At 39.2% G+C, this 20,307-nt stretch overlaps 1 protein-coding gene across 8 annotated transcripts in view; it reads left to right on the top strand.

Moving 5' to 3' along the window:
- Nucleotides 1–20,307, top strand: part of INO80D (INO80 complex subunit D) — a 72,840-nt gene that overhangs the window by 20,436 nt on the left and 32,097 nt on the right. For all 8 annotated transcript variants that reach the window (XR_007154732.1, XR_007154733.1, XM_047870614.1 and 5 more), the window contains 2 exons: nucleotides 5,113–5,864; nucleotides 13,383–13,491. Coding sequence is in view for 6 of the 8 variants with exons in the window: in XM_047870614.1 (XP_047726570.1) it covers nucleotides 5,113–5,864; nucleotides 13,383–13,491 (861 nt within the window). In the remaining 2 variants the exon portion in view is untranslated. The remainder of the gene's footprint in view (nucleotides 1–5,112; nucleotides 5,865–13,382; nucleotides 13,492–20,307) is intronic.

Genomic DNA, 20,307 nt, shown 5'->3' on the forward strand with positions numbered 1-20,307 from the left:
AAAGAGTTCCATATAAAGTATGTTTACTATAATTGAGAAATGATATTTTCATTAGTATGAGTAGGCTTTATCACTAGGATTGTGAATTTTTACTTGGCTGAATTAAACATGGAGGTGTTTTTAAAGGAGTCCTATGATGGTTATTCATCATTCATATTCTTAGGAAAATTCACACTATTTCCCAAATAATCTCTTTTTTTTCCTCTTATAGCCTCTTTTTCATGTTTCTTTTTCTTCACTTCTCCAGAAACCATGTGGATCATTGCAGGATGTCACAGGGAGATAACACGATTATTTTCCCAAAAGTTTCAAATACTTGTTATCTTTAGGTAGAAAATGTGAACTTTTTACTTCTATCTTTAAAATATGTATGTATGTGTGTGTGTGTGTGTGTGTGTGTGTGTGTGTGTATACACACATGTATATACACACACACACACACATATATACACACATGTATATACATATATATACACACACACATATATATATATACATATATATATATATCCTTGTTCCTATACATAAGCAATTGTCACCTGCATACGTTGGTTGAAAAGAAACCATGTATTTTATATGTCATGGTGAACAATTTTTACACTTTCAGGATGAAATAGATAATTTGTGTTGATAGACCTCTCACCAAAATGAGTATAGCACCATGTGGTGATTTGGGAATACTCTCTGAGAATTTCTAATGAGCACTTAAAGCTTCACATTACAATACCTGAAAATTTGAAGCAGCTGCTCAGGGAGACAAGGAATAAAATTTTAATTTCAGATGAGAAAGGGACCACTGTTCCTGGCTAACCATATGGGTCCAGTTGGTTTTAGCAGACCTAACATGCCCATTTATTCTTACCCGCCCTTTTTTAACTTGAAGAATTGATGAACTTGGATTAATTTACTTCAAGCTCCACTATACACACGTCTATAATTTTTGTCTTTTTTTTTTTTTTTTTTTTTTTAGTTTATTTATTTAAGTAATCTCTATATCTAATGTGGGGCTTGAACTCACAACCCTGAGATCAAGAGTCACATGCTCTTCTGACTGAGCCAGATAGGCACGTCTGTAATTTGGTCAGCTTATCACAGTTGCAGTTGTCCACTGTGGCTTTTTTCCTCCCCTTCATTTCAGTAGAAGCAAGTAGGTAAAGAAATTTCTACTAGCTAGCAGTAAGAAGTAAAGCAAGAGTAGCTCTGAATTTCTCCAAGATATTAATTCTCTCAATCCTAGGTCTTCACCTTGATATTTGAAGTAATTTCCTCTTTTTAGAACAAGAAGGAATTTTGCTAGGTCAAAAGAAGCAATACTTAAGTACTTACTATATTGCATATATTTTTTCAAAATTGGTTCAAACCAATGCAAATGGGATCAATATTTTTATTATTTGTAGCATTTGGAATAGATTAAAGTAGACATTAGCTAGCAGGAGGTAATGTTTTTCTTATTACCTCAAATCCAGGTTGAGGGGCGCCTGGGTGGCTCAGTCGGTTAAGTGTCAGACTTTGGCTGAGGTCATGATCTCATTCTGGAGTTTGAGCCCCGCCTTGGGCTCTCTCCTGTCAGCCCAGAGCCCACTTCTGATCCTCTGTCTCCCTCTCTGCCTCTTTCCAGCTCATGCACACTCACTCTTTCAAAATAAATAAATAAACTTAAAAAAAAAAAAATCCAGGTGGAATTCATGTAAGGTCTAAACATGTATATAAATATTGATAGTTACAACTACACTCTATGATATGATATAGTGTAGAAAAGATTGAGATTCTTTTGAAAATAAGCTTTCATTAGTTATTTTTATTTTTATTTATTTATTTTTTAACGTTTTATTTATTTTTGAGACAGGGAGAGACAGAGCATGAACAGGGGAGGGTCAGAGAGAGGGAGACACAGAATCCGAAACAGGCCCCAGGCTCCGAGCTGTCAGCAAAGAGCCCGACGCGGGGCTCAAACTCATGGACCGCGAGATCATGACCTGAGCCGAAGTCGGCCGCTCAACCGACTCAGCCACCCAGGCGCCCCAGTTTTTTATTTTTTTAAATTCAAGTTAGTTAACATACAGTGTGGTATTGGTTTCAGGAGTAGAACCCAGTGATTCATCACTTCCATAGGACACCCAGTGCTCATCCCAACAAAGCTTTCATTATTGTTAATGCAGTTCTTCTTTGGACACTTAGGAATTTGAGGTGGTTTTATGTATTATTTTAGAAAACAAATTCCTGAGGCCTCCCCCCCCCCCTTGAGGACTCTTAGTTGATAAAATGATCTGACTGGTAGTCAGCTAAAGGAAGGTTCTTAATATCTGGTGTTTAACTTATCTGGTATGTATTATAAATGCTAACTTATGGGATTCTACCTTTTTGAAGTAGAATAATGTTATGTTCAGTAGAAGTACTGGTATAATTAAAAAGTAAAGTTAATTTCCCAATATACTTAAAGTTGGGAAGCTAAAGCTTATCACTGTTACCTTGGTGTCTCAGAGGTAAGTGGTTATATTAAGTTGGTTATTTTATATAATATTTTAAATTTGTTTGCTATAATTTTATACATTTTAGTAGTATATATTTGCCAAGAAATTTTTTGTTCCTTGTATGTTTACTCTTTTCTTTCTTTTTTTATTTTTTTATTTTTTTTTAACGTTTATTCATTTTTTGAGAGACAGCACAAGCAGGGGAGGGGCAGAGAGAGGGGGAGACAGAATCCGAAGCAGGCTCCAGGCTCTGCGCTGTCAGCACAGAGCCCGACGCGGGGCTTGAACTCATGAAACTCGAGATCATGACCTGAGCCGAAGTCGGACGCTTAACCGACTTGAGCCACCCAGGCGCCCCGATGTTTACTCTTTTCTAAAACAGCTTAGTTAAGATATAATTCACATCCCATACAATTCATGCACTTGAAGTGTTCAATTCAGTATTTTTTAGGATATTTACAGGGTTGTACCACTATCATCATAGTCCAATTTTTACATTTTCCTCCCCTCAAAAGAACCCCTTAGCAGTGTCTTCCCTGTTCATATTTGTACACTTTTAAGCACCGATCATAACTAAGGAAGCTGTTGTAATTCTAGCTATGAAAACTTTTCCCTTTTAGAAGAGGAACTATTTTTACAAATTCAGACTCTGTGTTGTGGTGATGCTGACAGAGTGGCTGGAGCAGGAGTTGAGGGTGAGGTCGAGGAAGGACTGTACAGGCAGATCAGCCTCTGCCATGTTACGTGAGGTGGCGCGTAGCGGGCTCAGTTACCAGTTCAGGCTGCCTGTGTGTAATGAGCAGAAAAATTAGATTTCCAAATTAAAAAAATATTATTCTCCTCACTAACCCTTTTGTTAATTTGAAAATGACTTGACAACGACAACAGAAATCATTTATTCTTTATTGGGAAGCTTGGTTAATGCGGTTATCCCTGAAGCTTTTTTCCTTGTTGGCCACAGCTTTATGAATCTATTCTGGTTAAGGTATCTGTGAGACCTAGCCCAAACTTGTTAGGTGTGTAGATTCTCTTTACTGTCCAGAAAGCTTTCTTAATAGTCCTATTAAAATTGAGAAGTGCCTCTGATAGATTTATGTATAAAGCCAACGAAACCATGTCTCCTGATTATTTGGTGAATCTGTATTTTTAATAACTACTTAAAAATTTGTTTCAGGGGCACCTGGGTGGCTCAGTCAGTTAAGCATCTGACTTCGGCTCAGGTCATGATCTCACCGTTCATGGGTTCGAGCCCCAAATCACACCCTTCACTATAGCGTAGCCTGCTTCGGATCCTGTCTGCCTCTCTCTCTGCCCCTCCTTCGCTCGTGCACTCTTTCTCTCAAAAATAAATAAACGTTAAAAACAGTTAAAATTTGTTCGATGCAGCCCAATGAGTTTGAGGACTGACGTTAATTATTTACTTTAGTGCCATTTCCCCCAAAACTGTGTCCGATGGCGATAACACAGGTGGGCTACAGTCAAAATAGATGCCATTTTCGAATAAGTTAGGGAAACACTGTCAGATGGGTACATCTCCACCTCGAAGCATAATGCACATTATCATACAAAATGCTGTGAGAAGTTGTTCATCAGAAACAAACAACAAAATCGTTGTCTAATTCTGTTTAAGCCAGTATTTTCCAAATTTATTTAAGCATGGAATACTCTTTAAAGCATACTTGTTAACCTACTCTGAATTGCTTAAGGAATACCAGTTTGGAAAACACTGCTTTTCTAGTGGCGAAAAGCCTCCATAGGTTTTCAGTGTGGTTTACTGGAGCAACATGCATTCTACTTTCTTATTATGTAGAAGGATTCTGTCCTTTTTTAGTATTTTTAAAATACCATTTACATTACAAAAGTAGCCTCGTGTTAAAGACCTACTAAGAGTCTTTCTGAGCTTTGATAATCTGTTCAGGTCTCCACTCTGACACTTTCCAGATGTGGGGTTTGGGGCAAGTTATTTGATTTCTATCAGGTTTAGCTTCCTCATCTGTATACAGGGCATTATTTTAGTATTTACTGCAGGTAGAAACATGTACTTCTCTCTCTTGCTGTTGAGGAACTCCTTTCATCTGTAGTCCCAGTAATTAGTTTTAATTTACTTTTTCCTTCTCTTCTGTATTCTCTTCTTTCTTTCTTACTGTGTGTGTGTGTGTGTGTGTGTGTAGAATACACTGTAGACACTACATTATTAGGGGCTATGTCATAAGATCTTTGTGACTACAAATATTTGAAAATATACATACATACATATTTCTGCACAGGAGAGTTTTAAGTGATCCTTTAGACTCGTTACTTTGTATGCTATGAATACAAAATAAAATAACAAAGCAGAGCGAGAAGCAATAGCCAGATGGTTATCCAGGGCCACTCACTATTTGAATGACTTGCTTCTGTCCTGTAGCCTCTGCACATACACAGTTCACATATTTGCTTCAGGAAAATGGCAGACTTGGAGGATTGCTTGAGAGTAGCGGCAGTTGTTTACATTAAATCCACGAATGCCAAGAGTTAAGATAGTCATGAATTTATAACATATTAGGCAGGAGTCACAATTTATACCATGTCGTTCTATATTCTCCTTTTCTTACTCTGTATATCATAAACCTTTCCCCCTTCTGTGTGTGTGTTTTTAAAGGTACTGCAACAGCCACTTGCAGGTACTTGGCTTTATCCCGAAAAAAGAGAGGAAGAAAAAGAATGATCCTATAGATGAGGTAAAGGTCAGGCACCAGATGGATACCATGGCTTTCAGCCTCACGGTGCCCACGCTGGCCTTGAAGATGCCCAATGGACTGGATGGAATGTCCCTCTCTCCGCCCGGGGCTAGGGTCCCTCTCCACTACCTGGAAACCGAGTTGGAAGACCCGTTTGCTTTCAACGAGGAAGATGATGACCTAAAGAAAGGGGCAACTGTGAGAAAGAAGTTGCAGAGCAAGTTGGCCCAGAATCGGCAGCGCCAGAGAGAGACCGAGATTTTAAAAGTTCGACAAGAGCACTTTAGTCCCCCTCCTGCACCTTCACAGCAGCAGCCCCCGCAGCAGCACCCCCACCCGTCACCCTCCCCCACTTCTTTAAAACCTCCGGCGCCGCCGCCACCGCAGGGTTTTGTCTGCAAGTCCCCTCCACCTCCGAACACCAGCCTACCACTGCAGGGAGTGGCCCCCACCACACACACTATAGCACAAGCAAGGCAGTCGTCTCACAAGAGGCCGCTGCCCCTCCTGCCCTCCGGCAGGGTGCCCACCGCGGACCCGCCCAGCACTGATCGGGTCCTTATGAAAGCCACAGCCTTCTCTCCACACTTCTCCTGCATCAGCCGACTGCAGAGACTGGTGAGACTGTGCACCCAGAAACATCAGCTGGACACTGATCTGTTCCCCCATCTAGGTGAGTTCTCTCTTGTGCCAGATCGTGGCCGCGTGACGGGAACAAAATGTGCCCTTTGCCGCGAGGCCGCGTGCCCACGGCCGCCCCCCGTGCGATGGGGGTGGAGGGCACCGGGGCGGGGGTCCGCTGCTGGGCGCCGTGTTTAGGCAGGCCTTGGTAAAGGAAACCTCCCTGGTGGACGGGATGCGGAAGCCGCAGTTGGAAAGTGTAGAATCCCATCACAGCTTCTGGTTAGTGGTCGTAGCGGCGGTGTTAAAAGGCGGTTGGTTGTGTTTGGCAGCTCTGTGCCTCTGCCAGCTCAGCACCTGTGTCTGATGAGGTTTTCGACATGTCTTATCATAGGACTTTGGAATAACGATAGCATTGTTAATATCTGCCGACAGTTAAAAAAAAGAAAAACTTGCTAAAAAAAAATTCCCAAAGCAATATCTGTTGATAATTTAAAAGTGGAAAAAAAAAATACAGCTAAAACTTTAATGTAGTGAAATGTCTGCCTTTATTGCTTCTGAATTTTCTTGCTCAAGAAAATCTCTCTGATCCCAAGTTCATACAGATACTTTATATTTTGTTATTGATAGCTTGTTTTTGATTATTTAAACTTTTTTTTAAGTTTATTTACTTTTGAGAGAGAAAGCCCATGTGCACGAGCAGGGGAGGGTTAGAGAGAGGGAGAGAGAGAATCCTAAGCAGGTGAACCTCGATCATGACCTGAGCCGAAATCAAGAGTCCAAAGCTTAACTGAGCCACCCAGGCACCCCTGATTATTTAAACTTTTAATTCATTTGGAATTTATTCTTAAATATGGTGTTAGCTGTGATCCTAACTTTAGGAAAAATTATTTGCATGGCATATGATAGCAATAGAATAGAAAAATAGGAAAAGGATGGGAACAGAGGAAGAAGAAAGATAAATTAAATGGTCAGTAAACCAGTGAAAACCCCAATCCCCATAGCAGGTGAGGAAATGCAAATTAAAGTAACAGTAGTTACTATCAGATTGGCAAAAACTATATCCAGTGTTGTTGATGAGGCTTATACATTGCTGATAAGTAATGTGGTAGTATTTACTAATAAAGAGTGTATATATATAGCCAGCAAACTCACTTTTGGGACTCTATCTTTGGATTAAAAAATACATATATCAAAATGTAAGGATATGTGTTCAAGGATGTTTATTGCAACGTTGCTTGGAGTATTAAAAATCCAGAAACAACCTTTATAACCAATAGTAGGCCTTGAGTAATTATGGTATATATACGCTTTATGAAGTATTATATAGCTATTAAAAAGAATGAAATCTGTATCTTTTAACTTGATGTGCCTATGTTATATTAAGTAGAAAAGAACCAAGAAGTATGGGTATTATCCCATAAAAAAAATATAAACAGGGGGCACCAGTGCATCTATTGATCAAGTATATGTATAGATAGATGTTTGCCTCTTAGGTGTGATTATAGGCAAAGTGTAACTGAATATACACTACCAGGCTGCTGACATTGGCTCTCAAGGGGGGATAAAACTGGTCAGGATGTGTTTTTACAGAGACGGGAAAGGTAACTCTTCTTACAGTATAGTTTTATATTGTTTCACCTGTTAGTAAACCATGTATGACTTTTGGTAATTAAAGCAACTAATAAAACTTAAAGAAAAGGTGTAGATAAAAATAATAAATTAAAACACCCAAACCTTATTAATACTGATTTGTTAATGCCTTGGTATAGTTAAGTTATATAAAATTGGGTTCCTGCTCTACATACAGTTTTGTAAACTGTTTTAAAATTTTTTCATATTGGACTACCAAGGGAGTAATTTTTCATACAAAACGTCATTTGTCACAGCTGAATCCTTTTTCTAATTTAAGTTGTTTGCAGTTTGTATCATTATAAAGTGTTGTAGGGGTGCCTGGGTGGCGCAGTCGGTTAAGCGTCCGACTTCAGCCAGGTAACGATCTTGCGGTCCGTGACTTCGAGCCCCGCGTCAGGCTCTGGGCTGATGGCTCAGAGCCTGGAGCCTGTTTCCGATTCTGTGTCTCCCTCTCTCTCTGCCCCTCCCCCGTTCATGCTCTGTCTCTCTCTGTCCCCAAAATAAAAATAAACGTTGAAAAAAAAAAATTTAAAAAAAAAATGAGAAAAAAAAAAAGTGTTGTAGCTGTATAGTTTCACAGTAAAATTATTACTATCACATCTTTAATTTTTCCTTCAAATAGATTCCTAGAAGCAGAATTGGTGATGCTAAGCTTTTGCGGTTTTTAAAAAGTTTTGTGAGGGGCACCTGGGTAGCTCAGTCAGTTAAGCGTCTGACTCTTGATTTCAGCTCAGGTCACGATCTCATGGTCGTGAGGTCAAGCCCTGCATCACCCTCTGCACTGACCCCACAGAGCCTGCTTGGGATTCTTTCTCTCCTTCTGTCTCTGTCCCTCCCCTGTTCATGTTGTTTTCTCTCTCCAAGTAGATAAATAAAACTTAAAATAGAAAGCTTTTTGATACATGTTGTCAAATATTTTCTTCAGAATTATTTTGTCACATTACCTCTTTCAGCAGTATATGACAATGATAGTTTTTCTACATCTTTATAGTATGAGATATTAGTTGTTATTTTGCCTTTCCAAATTTGATACAAAATTGATTTTTTTATTAATTTTTTTTTAATATTTATTTTTGAGAGACAGAGCACAAGCAGGGGAGGGGCAGAGAGTGAGAGACACAGAATCCGAAGCAGGCTTCAGGCTCTGAGCTCTCAATTCAGAGCCCAATGCGGGGCTCAAACTCAGGAACAGCGAGATCAAGGCCTGAGCCGAAGTTGGACACTTAACCGACCGAGCCACCCAGGCGCCCCCAAAATTTGCTTTAATTTGTGTACTTTAGATCAGTGTTTCTCAAGCTTTTTGGCTTTAGAATCAATCCCTTTTCACTCTTAAAAATTATTGAGGACACTCCAAAGCCTTTGTGTATATGAGTTAAATTTATTGATATTTACTGAATTAGAAATTAAAACTCAGAAATTTAAAAAATCCTAATGCATTTAAAGGTGACAACAAAGTCACTACATGTTAACATGTTCTTTTTGTGAAAAATAGCTATATGTTTTCCCAAGAACAGAAATATAATAAGAGCAGCATTATTTTACATTGTTGGGCAAATCTTAATGTGTGGTTTGCTGGGAGACAGCTAGATTCTCCTGTCCACTTCTGCATTCAATCTGTCGTAATACGTGGTTTTGATTAGTAGATAAAAATATGGCCTTACACATTCGTAGCTGGAAAAGGGAGGAATATTTTACTGGTTTTTAAAAAATAATTATGCATATTCTTGATTCTACACCAAAATTTCACAAGTGGTAGTTTCTTTTCTTCTTCTTTTTCTTTTTTCTGTTGTTTTTTTAAGTTTTGCAGCTTTTTTTCTTTTAATGTTTATTTTTGAGAGAGAGCATGAGAAGAGGGGGATGGTGGATCTGAAGTGGGCTTTGCACTGACAACAGTGAACCTAATGTGGGGCTCAAACTCACAGTCTGTGAGATCTTGACCTTAGCTGAAGTTGGACGCTCAACCAACTGAGCCACTGAGAAGAGGCGTCCTCCTTTCTTTTTTTTTTTTTTTTTTATGTCTATTTATTTTGAGTGAGAGAGAGCAAGTGGAGGGGAGGGGCAGAGAGGGAGAGGGAATCCCAAGCAGGCTCCATGCTATCAACTCAGAGCCCGACTCAGGGCTCTCATGACCTGAGTCAAAGTCAAGGGTTAGATGCTTAACTGACTGAGTCACCCAGGAGCCCCCAACAAGTGGTGGGTTTTTAAAGATTAGTTGCAATGTGGAATCTGAGGCCATTATCAAGGAATTTTTGCAAACTGTTACATTAAAATCCATTGATCTACTTTGTACTTTGCATGGATCTTTTTACTCATGCATGATTTTGTAACATCATGTGTTGGTCATTTGGAAAATAGCGGTTTACCAAGTTAAACACATGTTCCAAATGTTGATATATTTCGTTATACAAAATTTAAAAATCACATTCATTGATACTCTCACCCAACCTCATCAGAAAAATCTTTTAGAAAGTTGTCATAGACTTAGTGAAGACTTCAGGTTTTCCAAAAAAAAAAAACAACAACAAAAAAAAAAACCCAAAAACAACAACAACAACAAAAACAACAAGCTTTCAAGTGAAAATGTGAATTTCATAGTTGGGAGCAAATACTGTTCATTGCTTTCTTTGAAATGACAGTTTCACTGCATTCATTTTAGAAAAAAATGACTGCCAGATACCCAAGTCTTAATAACTGTAGTTTGTCAGTCACTCTTTTGAATAAAAATGGTGTTGGATGACAAAAAAGCAGCTAGTTGAGGTCACAGCTTAAAACAGTGGAGCAAGTGTTTTCCTCAAGGCAACCACCATACTTTCTTGGGAGGTATGCAGAGGCGCTTTATGACTTTCCATTGAGTCACAAAGATGTTGGAAAGACGTGTGGTCAAGAATTGAGATTTAGGGGCGCCTAAGTGGCTCAGTTGGTTAAGCATCCGACTTTGGCTCAGGTCATGATCTCAAGGTTTGTGAGTTCAAGCCCTGAGTTGGGCTGTGTGCCGACAGCTTGCTCAGAGCCTGGAGCCTGTTCCAGATTGTCTCCCTTTCTCTCTGTCCCTCCCCCGCTCACACTCTGTCTCTGTCTCTCTCAAAAATAAATAAACATTAAAAAAAAAAAGAATTGAGATTTAATAAAATCAATAATCTTTAATATACAATTGCTTTGTCAAAGATACTCTTAAAACTTGTTTTTGGCTTTTATTTCACTGCAATTCATGGTGTGAAACCTATAATGACTGCTAGTACAGTTTGGTGCCATTGTTCTGATTCCTGCTGAGGTGCCAGCAGGTTTGTTCACCATGGTTCCCTCCTCCCCCCGCCCCAATCAGTGCAAATGTCAACATGGTGAAATGAGCAAATAATGTCTTAGTATTATTTTGAAGGTCGTGTTGACCTAAGGAACTCTCTATGAGGGTCTCAGGGACCCCTGGGGATCTATGGACCATAGTTGGAGTGAGAACTGCTATTTTGAATTAATAATGTAGCTTTGAGTATTTGTTCATATGCTTTTTGAACATTGATATGTCTTGTTCTTTTTTCATTTTTTTAGAATGTCTTCCTTTTGAATCAGGTTTATTGTTTTGTTTTGCTTTATTTTGTTTTTTACTTGCTTGGGCTCTCTTCATTCCAAGACTGTAATATGTTCACCTATATTTTCTTTTAGTCCTTTTCTTGTCTTATTATTTACATTGCAGTCCTCTATTTGGAATTCATTAGGTATGAGTTTTGAGGCAAAGATCTAACTTTATTTTTTCCCAGATGTTTGCCTCTTAGTCCACAATTTACCTACGTCCTCTTCTAAATATTTATACTTTGGATTATCTGTGGATGCTGATTTTTTTCTTTTAGCTTTTGAAACAAACTATGTTGTGTTGAGGGCAGGTGTTCTATCATTTTGAATTAAAAATTTTTTATAAGGTTTATTTATTTTTGAGAGAGAGACAGGGTGTGAGCAGGGGAGGGGCAGAGAGGGAGGGGAAGACACAGAATGTGAAGCAGGCTCCCAGCTCTAAGCTGTCAGCACAGAGCCCCACGTGGGGGTCGAACCCACGAACCCTGAGATCATGACCTGAACCAAAGTCGGATGCTTAAGCTTAACTGACTGAGCCACCCAGGCTCTATCATTTTGAACAGAATGAAAACTTATAGAAAATGTATTGTCTTTTTTATTCAAGCATATTACGGGCCTAGGTTTTCAAAACAAAGGTTACTTTGGAGAAGAGAAATTGTAATGCACTGTTGTGACCAAGTACAGTCTGCATTCATGTCAGCAAAGAATACTTAAAGAAAAATACAGTTTTGTAATCAGCTTTTACAGTTTTGCCTGGGCTGGTTATCTCAGTTAGTTACATTAAAACTAGTGATAATGAAGCCAAGATCAAAGGTTTGCTTTATTGGACAGTTAATTTCACAAGAGAAACACTTCCATCTTAGTACTTATGACTGAGATCTTGACTTTTTCAGAGAAGGTACAGGTGACTTGGTAGAAATTGCTGTTAATTATATAAAAACAATAAAAGATAATTCATGTCCTAATTTTTGAAAGTGCTTAAATGTAACTTTGTGTTTGAAAGGCCTTGCCTTTTAATATTCTGTCCTGAAGCTAATTCTGTTGTGATTACTTGTTTCTGACTTTGTTTTTTGTAATTACTATTTTAGTAGAAAGAAAGTAATTTACTTTTTAAGGTGACTTGACAGTTTGGATGGTCATCTTGGAACTAGATTTGAGGTTTCTTTATGCCAGTGGCAGTGTGTTATTTAATTTTAACCATTTACAATTTGCATTTTGATTAGCCTTTTCTTAATTTCCCTATTTAGCACATATAAACTCATTTAAATTATAGAAGCAACGTGTGAGGTCCTTTTTAACATAAGTGTTTAACGAAGATGGTCTTTTGATTTTAGGAGGTTTAAGAGGGAAGACCATACTAGTTATGAAGGTATCTAAAGTCTCATAGCAGTATGAGTATATTAAAGTTATGTGTATTACGCTGTACAACATCAGTATTTATCAAGGTATCTAATTAAAGTCTCATTGCGTTATGAGTATATTGAAGTTATGGATGGAAGTTATGGATGTAACATCAGTGTTAAGACCTTTTCAAGATACAAAACTTCCATAAAGGTAAAACATCTATGTTGGAGGCTAGTAATTATCCAATCATTAAAAACAGTAGCATTTAATAAAATAAGTAATTGTTCATACTGTATTTCTCTATTTTTCCCCCTTTAACCTTGTTTTTCAAAATGTCACAAAATGTGCCAGCTCTTGTGTAAAAGAACTAAAAGGAACTCCAAGCCACATCAGGTTATTGCCATCTTACCCTTCCCTCTTCCTGCAGAGGGCACGAGCCAGTCAATGGCCCTGCCTGGGGGGAGTGGAGTCCTTTTTTTGGAGGTGTTGGGAAAGGGGATGAAGTGTCTGCCTTTGACAGTTTATTCTAAGGCCCTTCTTTGTTGAAGTATAGAGTGCTTTCACCAGTACCTTTTGATTTCTTTCTTACCTGAACACACATTAGCCTTCCTTACCTACCATTGTGAAGATGTTTTGGGTTTCCCTGACCTTACGTATGTCAGAATGTATGATGTTTAACGTGTAATGTTTTGATACTTCAGAAATTCTACCTTTTTGGCAGGGGGGTACTTGACTCCCTGCTTACGTTGTGTCTAGTCTGTAAAATGTCTGACAGAAGAATTTCATCTTCGGAATAGAGCTTTTTGTTATAACGTCATTATTTTAACCTGAGTGTATGTCATGTATTCATTATTAATATTTTTGCCAGAACAGGGATGAAACTCATCAGGAGGCATTTTATGTACACTGTGATAGCAGGTGCTGTAGGTTTTTGTATTACGCATTTTGGGTAGCTTTTTTTTTCCCCCCTAAACTTTAAGTAAGAATACATTTATTCTCACCTGCCATATCCTCTCCTCTGTCCCAGGGTTGGACTGGTCGGAAGAGAGCGGAGAGGAACCGGAGGACTCCGAGCAGGCCTCGCCATACCAGGTGGCATGGTCCATCCGAGAAACCCTCAGATATGAAAGACACACGTAAGTCTTCCTTTTGTTTTCATTCTTTAATTACCCCTGCTGTGGCCCGATTTTTCGTTCTATATGCTAATTTCGTTCTATATGCTAATGTTTGTTTATTTCGTTGGATCTAGTTTTGTTGTAATGGAGGTGAAATAGATTCTACTTGGGAAGAAATGTACTATATTGTTTCAGGAGAGCTTTGCTCCAGTTGAATTGGGAAATTCGTTTCTGTACCTTTCCCATTTATCACTGAAGGAACCAATTATAATAGAATTTAGAGTGGAAAAGGGACTTTAGAGATTACCTAGTCTCATTTCCTCATTTTACAGAAGAGGAAACCAAGGCCCAGACAGGTTGAGGAACTTGGCTGTGGTCCCAGGGCTACTTGGAGTCCCACTGTCTGATGTATCTGGATCTTCTTTGGCTCTGCTCTGATAGTTAGCTGAAAAATCAGTGGCTTTTACTTCATCTGTCTTCCACAAGATTGATCCATTCTTTGATATTTCTTAAGTGCTGAATATTTTTAAAACTTTTTGTTTTATTTTTGAGAGAGAGAGAGCGTGAGCACGCAAGTGGGGGGGAGGGGCAGAGAGAGAGGGAGACAGAGAATCCAAAGCAGGCTCTAGGCTCCAAGCTGTCTGCTTAGAGCTGATGTGGGGCTCGAACCCATGAACCATGAGATCATGACCTGAGCCGAAGTCAGACACTTAACCGACTGAGTCACCCAGGCACCCCAATCGCTGAGTATTTCTAATGTGCTGAAATGTTTTTCAAGATAATCTCTTTAGAGGTTCTTGGTATCTGCCTTATGAGAAAGCTGTAGGTTGATTAACACACAGCCCCTTCCTTGATAGTGAGAAAGCTCGTTCTGTTTCAGGGGACTGCCTTAGGGATTCACTTGGTACAGTTAACCATACTGAAATAGATCCCTGTCTGTGGAGCCAAAGATGACTCTCAGACTCAGCTAATTGTTATTATTTTTTAAGTATTGTGGTTTGAATAGATGTTTGGCAAGATAGAGGGGAGGCCAGCTATCTTCCCGCGGCTGACTCCTAGAATTTCACAGTGTTGTTGTACGGACATATATTCTATAGGGTCTGGTATTTTTTAGTCTATAGGCTTAATATGTGATCTGTTAGTACAGCCAGAAATAATTAGGCTTAGGGAACTGATTCGTTAGAGACTAATGTACAAACCAAAATGCCAGTTCAAATTGGGAAATAATCATTAAGTAGTACAAATGTTGACGAAGCCAGCCTACATGAGGAGCTTATTTGGGCCTGGAACTAACTAGAGCAAGGAGAACTAGTTGGATTTCTTGATGGCCAGTCGTCCTCGCCTCCACAACTCCCAGACAGTAACAGAGAATGCTGTACTTTTTTTTCTGGCTCAAAGGTTCCATTTTATGTGTCATTCAAGACTGCTTGCTTACCATTAGTGAATTCTTTTTTTTTTTCAGAGAGAGTACAGTTGAACTCACACCTTTGTAATTACAGCTCCGATCCGTCATGCTTCCTAAGGTTGATGTTCCCATGAGCTTAACTTGATTTGGGATATTTTGAATTAATTTTCCAAATTGCTATAAATGAGGGAACATAAGTCAATGCTTAGCACAATGCCCTATACATGGGCAATGATTGATTAATGGTAGTTAAGATTCCTGTTGGAATTCTCAGGATGACCTGAACATCATATTTGCATATTTGCTCTTGATTAGGAGCAATGTATATTGTTGCTGCCTTCTATTCTTTCTTTCTTTCTTTTCTTTTCTTTTTTTTTTTTTTTTGAGAGACTGAGAGCATGTGCGAACAGGGCAGGGGCAAAGAGAGAGGGAGAGAGAGAATCCCAAGCAGGCTCTCACTGTCAGTGTGGAGCCTGACGCAGGGCTGGAACTCAAACCGTGAGATCATAACCTGAACTGAAACCAAGAGTCAGTCGCTTAACCAGCTGAAGCACCCAGGTGCCCCTGTTTCTGCCCTCAGTTCTTAACAGAGTTTTTGGAATATTTCTGTTGTTTTAGACTTGAGACCATCGAGTTTTTCTTCATCTCTGTAGCATTTTACTTTCTTGGTCACTTTTGCTAGCTGGCTTGCTCTCTGACTTACCACAATACTCTTTTCCTGGTTCTCCTTTTCCTTCAGGATATTTGCCTTCTTTTTATAAGTAGCCATCCTCACTTCTTGTCCAGCAGGCACTTTAATCTTTTCCCTTCATCCATCCATCCATTCATTCATTCACTCACTCACTCACTCAGCATATTCTCGTCAAAGTCTTGTGATCTGGGAATGGGCACACCATATGGTCTCCCTTGGGTGAAACTTGGATTGGCCTGGTTTGCCATGCTTTCGTTGTCTGCATCTCCAACGTCTGTATCTGCCACTGTGCCCTCTCGTGGGGACCTTTGTCCTGTATTTAAACTACCCAGGTAACAACTTTATTTCAGTTTCGTCTTGCAGCTACTTGTCATTTATTGTAGCTTGTGGTTAAGTCTAGTAGAAAATGGACAGCTGTAGAAAATTGGCCCTACCCTACCTAGCCTGTCCATTGTATCTTTAAGAAGTTTTGCCATTTAAAATTACTCAAAAGGTTTTATCATTTAAGATTGTTCAGTGAGTTCATTGAGTTTTTGGAATTTTGGAAGAAAAACCGATAGTGTTCTGATAACCATTCTCCACAAACCCCTCCCCTCCCCAGAACCTTTTCATGAGTTTTCTTGCTAAACTAGGATTATACTTGAAGAAATTTTAGGGCAAAGTTTGGCCTTGTTTTGTTTTGTTCTTTTTAAAGACTTTATTTTTGAAGTTTTATTTATTTTGAGAGAGAGAGAGAGAAAGAATCAGGGAGGAACAGAGACAGAGGGAGAAGGAGAGAATCTTACACAGGATCCACACTGTTCAGTGCAGAGCCTGATGCGAAGTTTGACCCCACGAACCATGAGATCATGACCTGAGTGGAAATCAAGAGTTGGACACTTAACTGACTGAGCCACCCAGGCGCCCCTGTTTCATTTTCTTAAGTAAGCTCTACGCCCAATGTGGGCCTTGAATTCACAACCGGAGATCAAGAGTCACATGCTGTACCCGCTGTGTTGGTCAAGGTGCCCTGGTTTTGTTTTGTAAAAGATTTCTTGGTTACTTAGTCTGACTGTAGATGCATGTGCTAAAAGAGTTCTCTCAGGCTCTTCTTGAGGTCTCAGTAGCAGAAATAAGTCGGTATGTTAAATATATTTTTAAGGAACAGTAATTACCTAGTAACTGCTTACCTTTTCATATTTCTAATGGTATGTTTGATAGAAAACCGTTCTTAATTTTAATGAGGGCAAGTTATTAGTCTTTTCTTTATGGTTAGTGTATTTGTGACTCTTTTAAACAATCATTGCTTACCCCCCTGTCATAAAGCTACATATCTTCTGGAAGCTTTATTATTTTACTGGCAATCAATCTTTGTGAAATTTTTTTTTGTATGTTTTGTGCATGATGTGAGGTAGTAATAAGGACCGTTTTTTTTTCCATGTGGATTTTCTATTTAATCAACACTATATTGAAAACACTGTAATTGGGTTGGAGCCCTTGACATGTATATGTATGTCTATTTGTGCATTTTATTTTATTTTTTTATTTATTTAATTTTATTTCACTTTATTAAAAAAAATTTTTTTGATGTTTATTTTTGAGAGATTGAGAGAGAGAGACAGAGCATGAATGGGGGAGGGGCAGAGAGAGAGGGAGACACAGAATCCGAAGCAGGCTCCAGGCTCTGAGCATTCAGCACAGTGCCTGATGTGGGGCTTGAACCCACAGACCACGAGATCATGACCTGAGCCGAAGTCAGACACTTTACCCGACGACTGAGCCACCCAGGCGCCCCTGCATTTTCTTTTATTTTTAATGTTTATTTTGAGAGAGAGAGGCAGAGAGGGAGAGGGAGAGGCAGAACCCCAAGTAGTCTCCACCCTGTCACCGCAGAGCCTGACGCGAGGCTCAAACTCATGAACCATGAGATCGTGACCTGAGCCGGAATCAAGAGTTGGACACTTAACTGACTGTGCCACCCTGGCACCCCTATGTGTGCATTTTCTATTCTTTTTCATTTATCTGCTTAAAGAACCAGTTTTGGGTTTCATTGATTCTCTGTTAGCTTTATGTCATTGCTTTCTGTTCTTTACTTTTTCCTTCTCTTCTATTCTTTTATTCCTTCCTTCTTTGTTTTAGTTTAATTTGTCTTTTTCAAGTTTTTTAATGCTTATCTATTTTGAGAGAGAGAGCATGCGTGTGCGTGCACAAGTGAAGGAGGGGCAGATCTTGATAAATTAGTTAAATCTGTGATCTTCCTTGTTTTCTTTTCCTTTTTTTTTTTTTTTAAAGTTTATTTATTTATTTTGAGAGAGAGAGAGGGAGAGCGGAGAGGGCGCGTGCACACAAGTAGGGGAGGAACAGAGAAAGAGGGAGAGAGAAGGAATCCCAAGTAGGCTCTGGAGTCTTCTGTGAAGAGCCCGATGTGGGGCTTGAACTCACGAAACGTGAGATCATGACCTGAGCCGAAATCGAGAGTCTGCCACTTAACTGACTGAGTCACCCAGGCACCCCAATCTTTCTTGCATCTAACATAGACGCTTGTTGCTATATGTTTCCCTCTACATATGTTATAACCCCCGTAATACATTGCTGTTGTATTAAGCAGTTAGTTCTCTTTTAAGGAGATTTCAAAGAAAAATAACTCTTTTGTGTTTATCCACATATTTATAATTTCTAGGGTTCTCTATTTTTTGAATAGTTCTATATTTCCATCTGATGTCATTTTCTTTCTGTATGAATGGTTTACTTCCCCTCTGGCAACCACTAGTTGGTCGTATTTAAGGGTTCATTTCTGCTTTGTTTTGTTTTTTAGATTCCACATATAAGTGAAATGATACGGTATTTGTCTTTCTCTGACTTACTTCACTTAGCATAATACCCTGTAGGTCCATCCATGGTTTTGCAAATGTGTGCCTTCATTTTTGAAAGATATTAATCCTAAGTTAACCATTTTTCTTTCAGTACTTAAGGGTGTTGCTCACATGGATTGCATTATTTCTGACTAAGAAGTCAGCTGTCATTCACATCTTTGGTCCAAGGAGCATTATGTATCTTTTTTTCTCTGAGTTTTGACGTTTTTTTCTTTATCAGTAGTTTTTTAAAAAAATTTTTTAATGTTTATTTTTGAGAGAGAGAGAGAGAGGCAGAGAGAAAGGGAGACACAATCTGAAGCAGGCGCTAGGCTCTGCATTGTCAGCACAGAGCCCAACGCGGGGCTCAAACTCACTGACAGCAAGATCATGACCTGAGCCAACATTGGACACTTAACCGACTGAGCCACCCAGGCGCCCCTCTTTATCAGTAGTTTTAAACCGTTTGTGTAGTTAATTTTTTTTATGTTTCTAGTGTTTGGGGTTCATTGACCTTTTGGATCTGTAGGTTTATAATTATCATGAAATGTAGAAAAATTTTGGCCAAGATTTCTTCAATTATTTTTCTTACCCCTTCTGTGTAAGAGACTTGATACACATATTTTAGACTGCTTGAAATTATCGCACAGCTTATTGACGTTCTGTTCACTTTTTTTTTTCCTCTCTCTGTTCCATTTTGGAAAGTTTCCATTGCAATCTTCAGGTTTGTTAATCTTTTCTCTGAGGCACCTAATCAACCATCAATCCCATTCAGCGTAGTTTTCATATTAGATACTGTATTTTTCATCTCTAGAAGTTTGTTTTGGGTCTTCTTAATATTGTCCATGTCTCTCCTTGACACGGTCATGATGACTCTACCTTCTCAAACATGTGAAATATAGTTATAATTGTCCGTTGGTTCCTGATTTACTACAAGTTTTATTTATTTATTTTGAGAGAGAGAGAGAGAGAGAGAGAGTGGGAGGGACGGAGGGAGAGAGAATCTCAAGCAGGCTCCGCACTGTCAGTACAGAGCCCCATGCGGAGCTTGAACTCACAAACTGTGATACCATGACCTGAGCCAAAACCAAGAGTCGAATGCCCAATCGACTGAGCCATTTAGGCGCCCCCTGGTAATTTTTAATTAGATGTCAGACATTGTTAATTTTACTTATTTGATTCTGGTATTTTGTCATCTTTAAAGAGCTTTGTTTTGGGAGATGGTTGTTTCTTAGAAGCAGCTTTTGAGGCTTGCTTTTTAAACTTTGTGAAATGGGACCACAACAGCCTTTAGTTTAGGGCTGACATCACCCCACTACTGAGGCGTACGCTCCTGAGTAGTCTACCCCGTGCCCTGCATATTGCAGGTTTTTCCGCTTGGGATAGTGGGAACACAAACTAACCCTGGCCCTGCGTGTGCTGCTGGGATTAGTTGGGCCTCCTCTTTTCAGGTGGTTCTTTCCTGGCCTCCAGTATTTCCCACACTCCTGTACTGATCGCAGGACTCAAGTGAGGAACTGAGGGGAACCCTCTGTAGATCTGCAGAGTGCTTCTCTCTGTGCACCTGTCTCCTCCCAGTACTCTGTCCTGCTAATTCTAGCATTTCTCGGGTAGTTAGATGTGGGTGAGCACACCGAGTATCCTGTGTCTGAAATATCATTGTGAGGTATGGGCTAGAGAACAAATTCATGTCCTCAGTATATAAGTTGATGTTGAAGTTATAAAAAGAAATGAGAATTTCTAAAAATGGAGTGATGACTGGAAAGAGAATAGAAGGAAATGGGGAAAATAACAGGAGGAAGCAAGGAAGTAGGAACTTTTAACATGAAAGGAAAAGAGGAATAAATTGTGTTGTTTTGCAGAAGAGATGTATATATAGTAAGGTAGGATTGAGAAATAATTAAATAATT

This window comes from Prionailurus viverrinus, chromosome C1 (genome assembly GCF_022837055.1).
Source record: "Prionailurus viverrinus isolate Anna chromosome C1, UM_Priviv_1.0, whole genome shotgun sequence".
Taxonomy (NCBI): domain Eukaryota; kingdom Metazoa; phylum Chordata; class Mammalia; order Carnivora; family Felidae; genus Prionailurus; species Prionailurus viverrinus.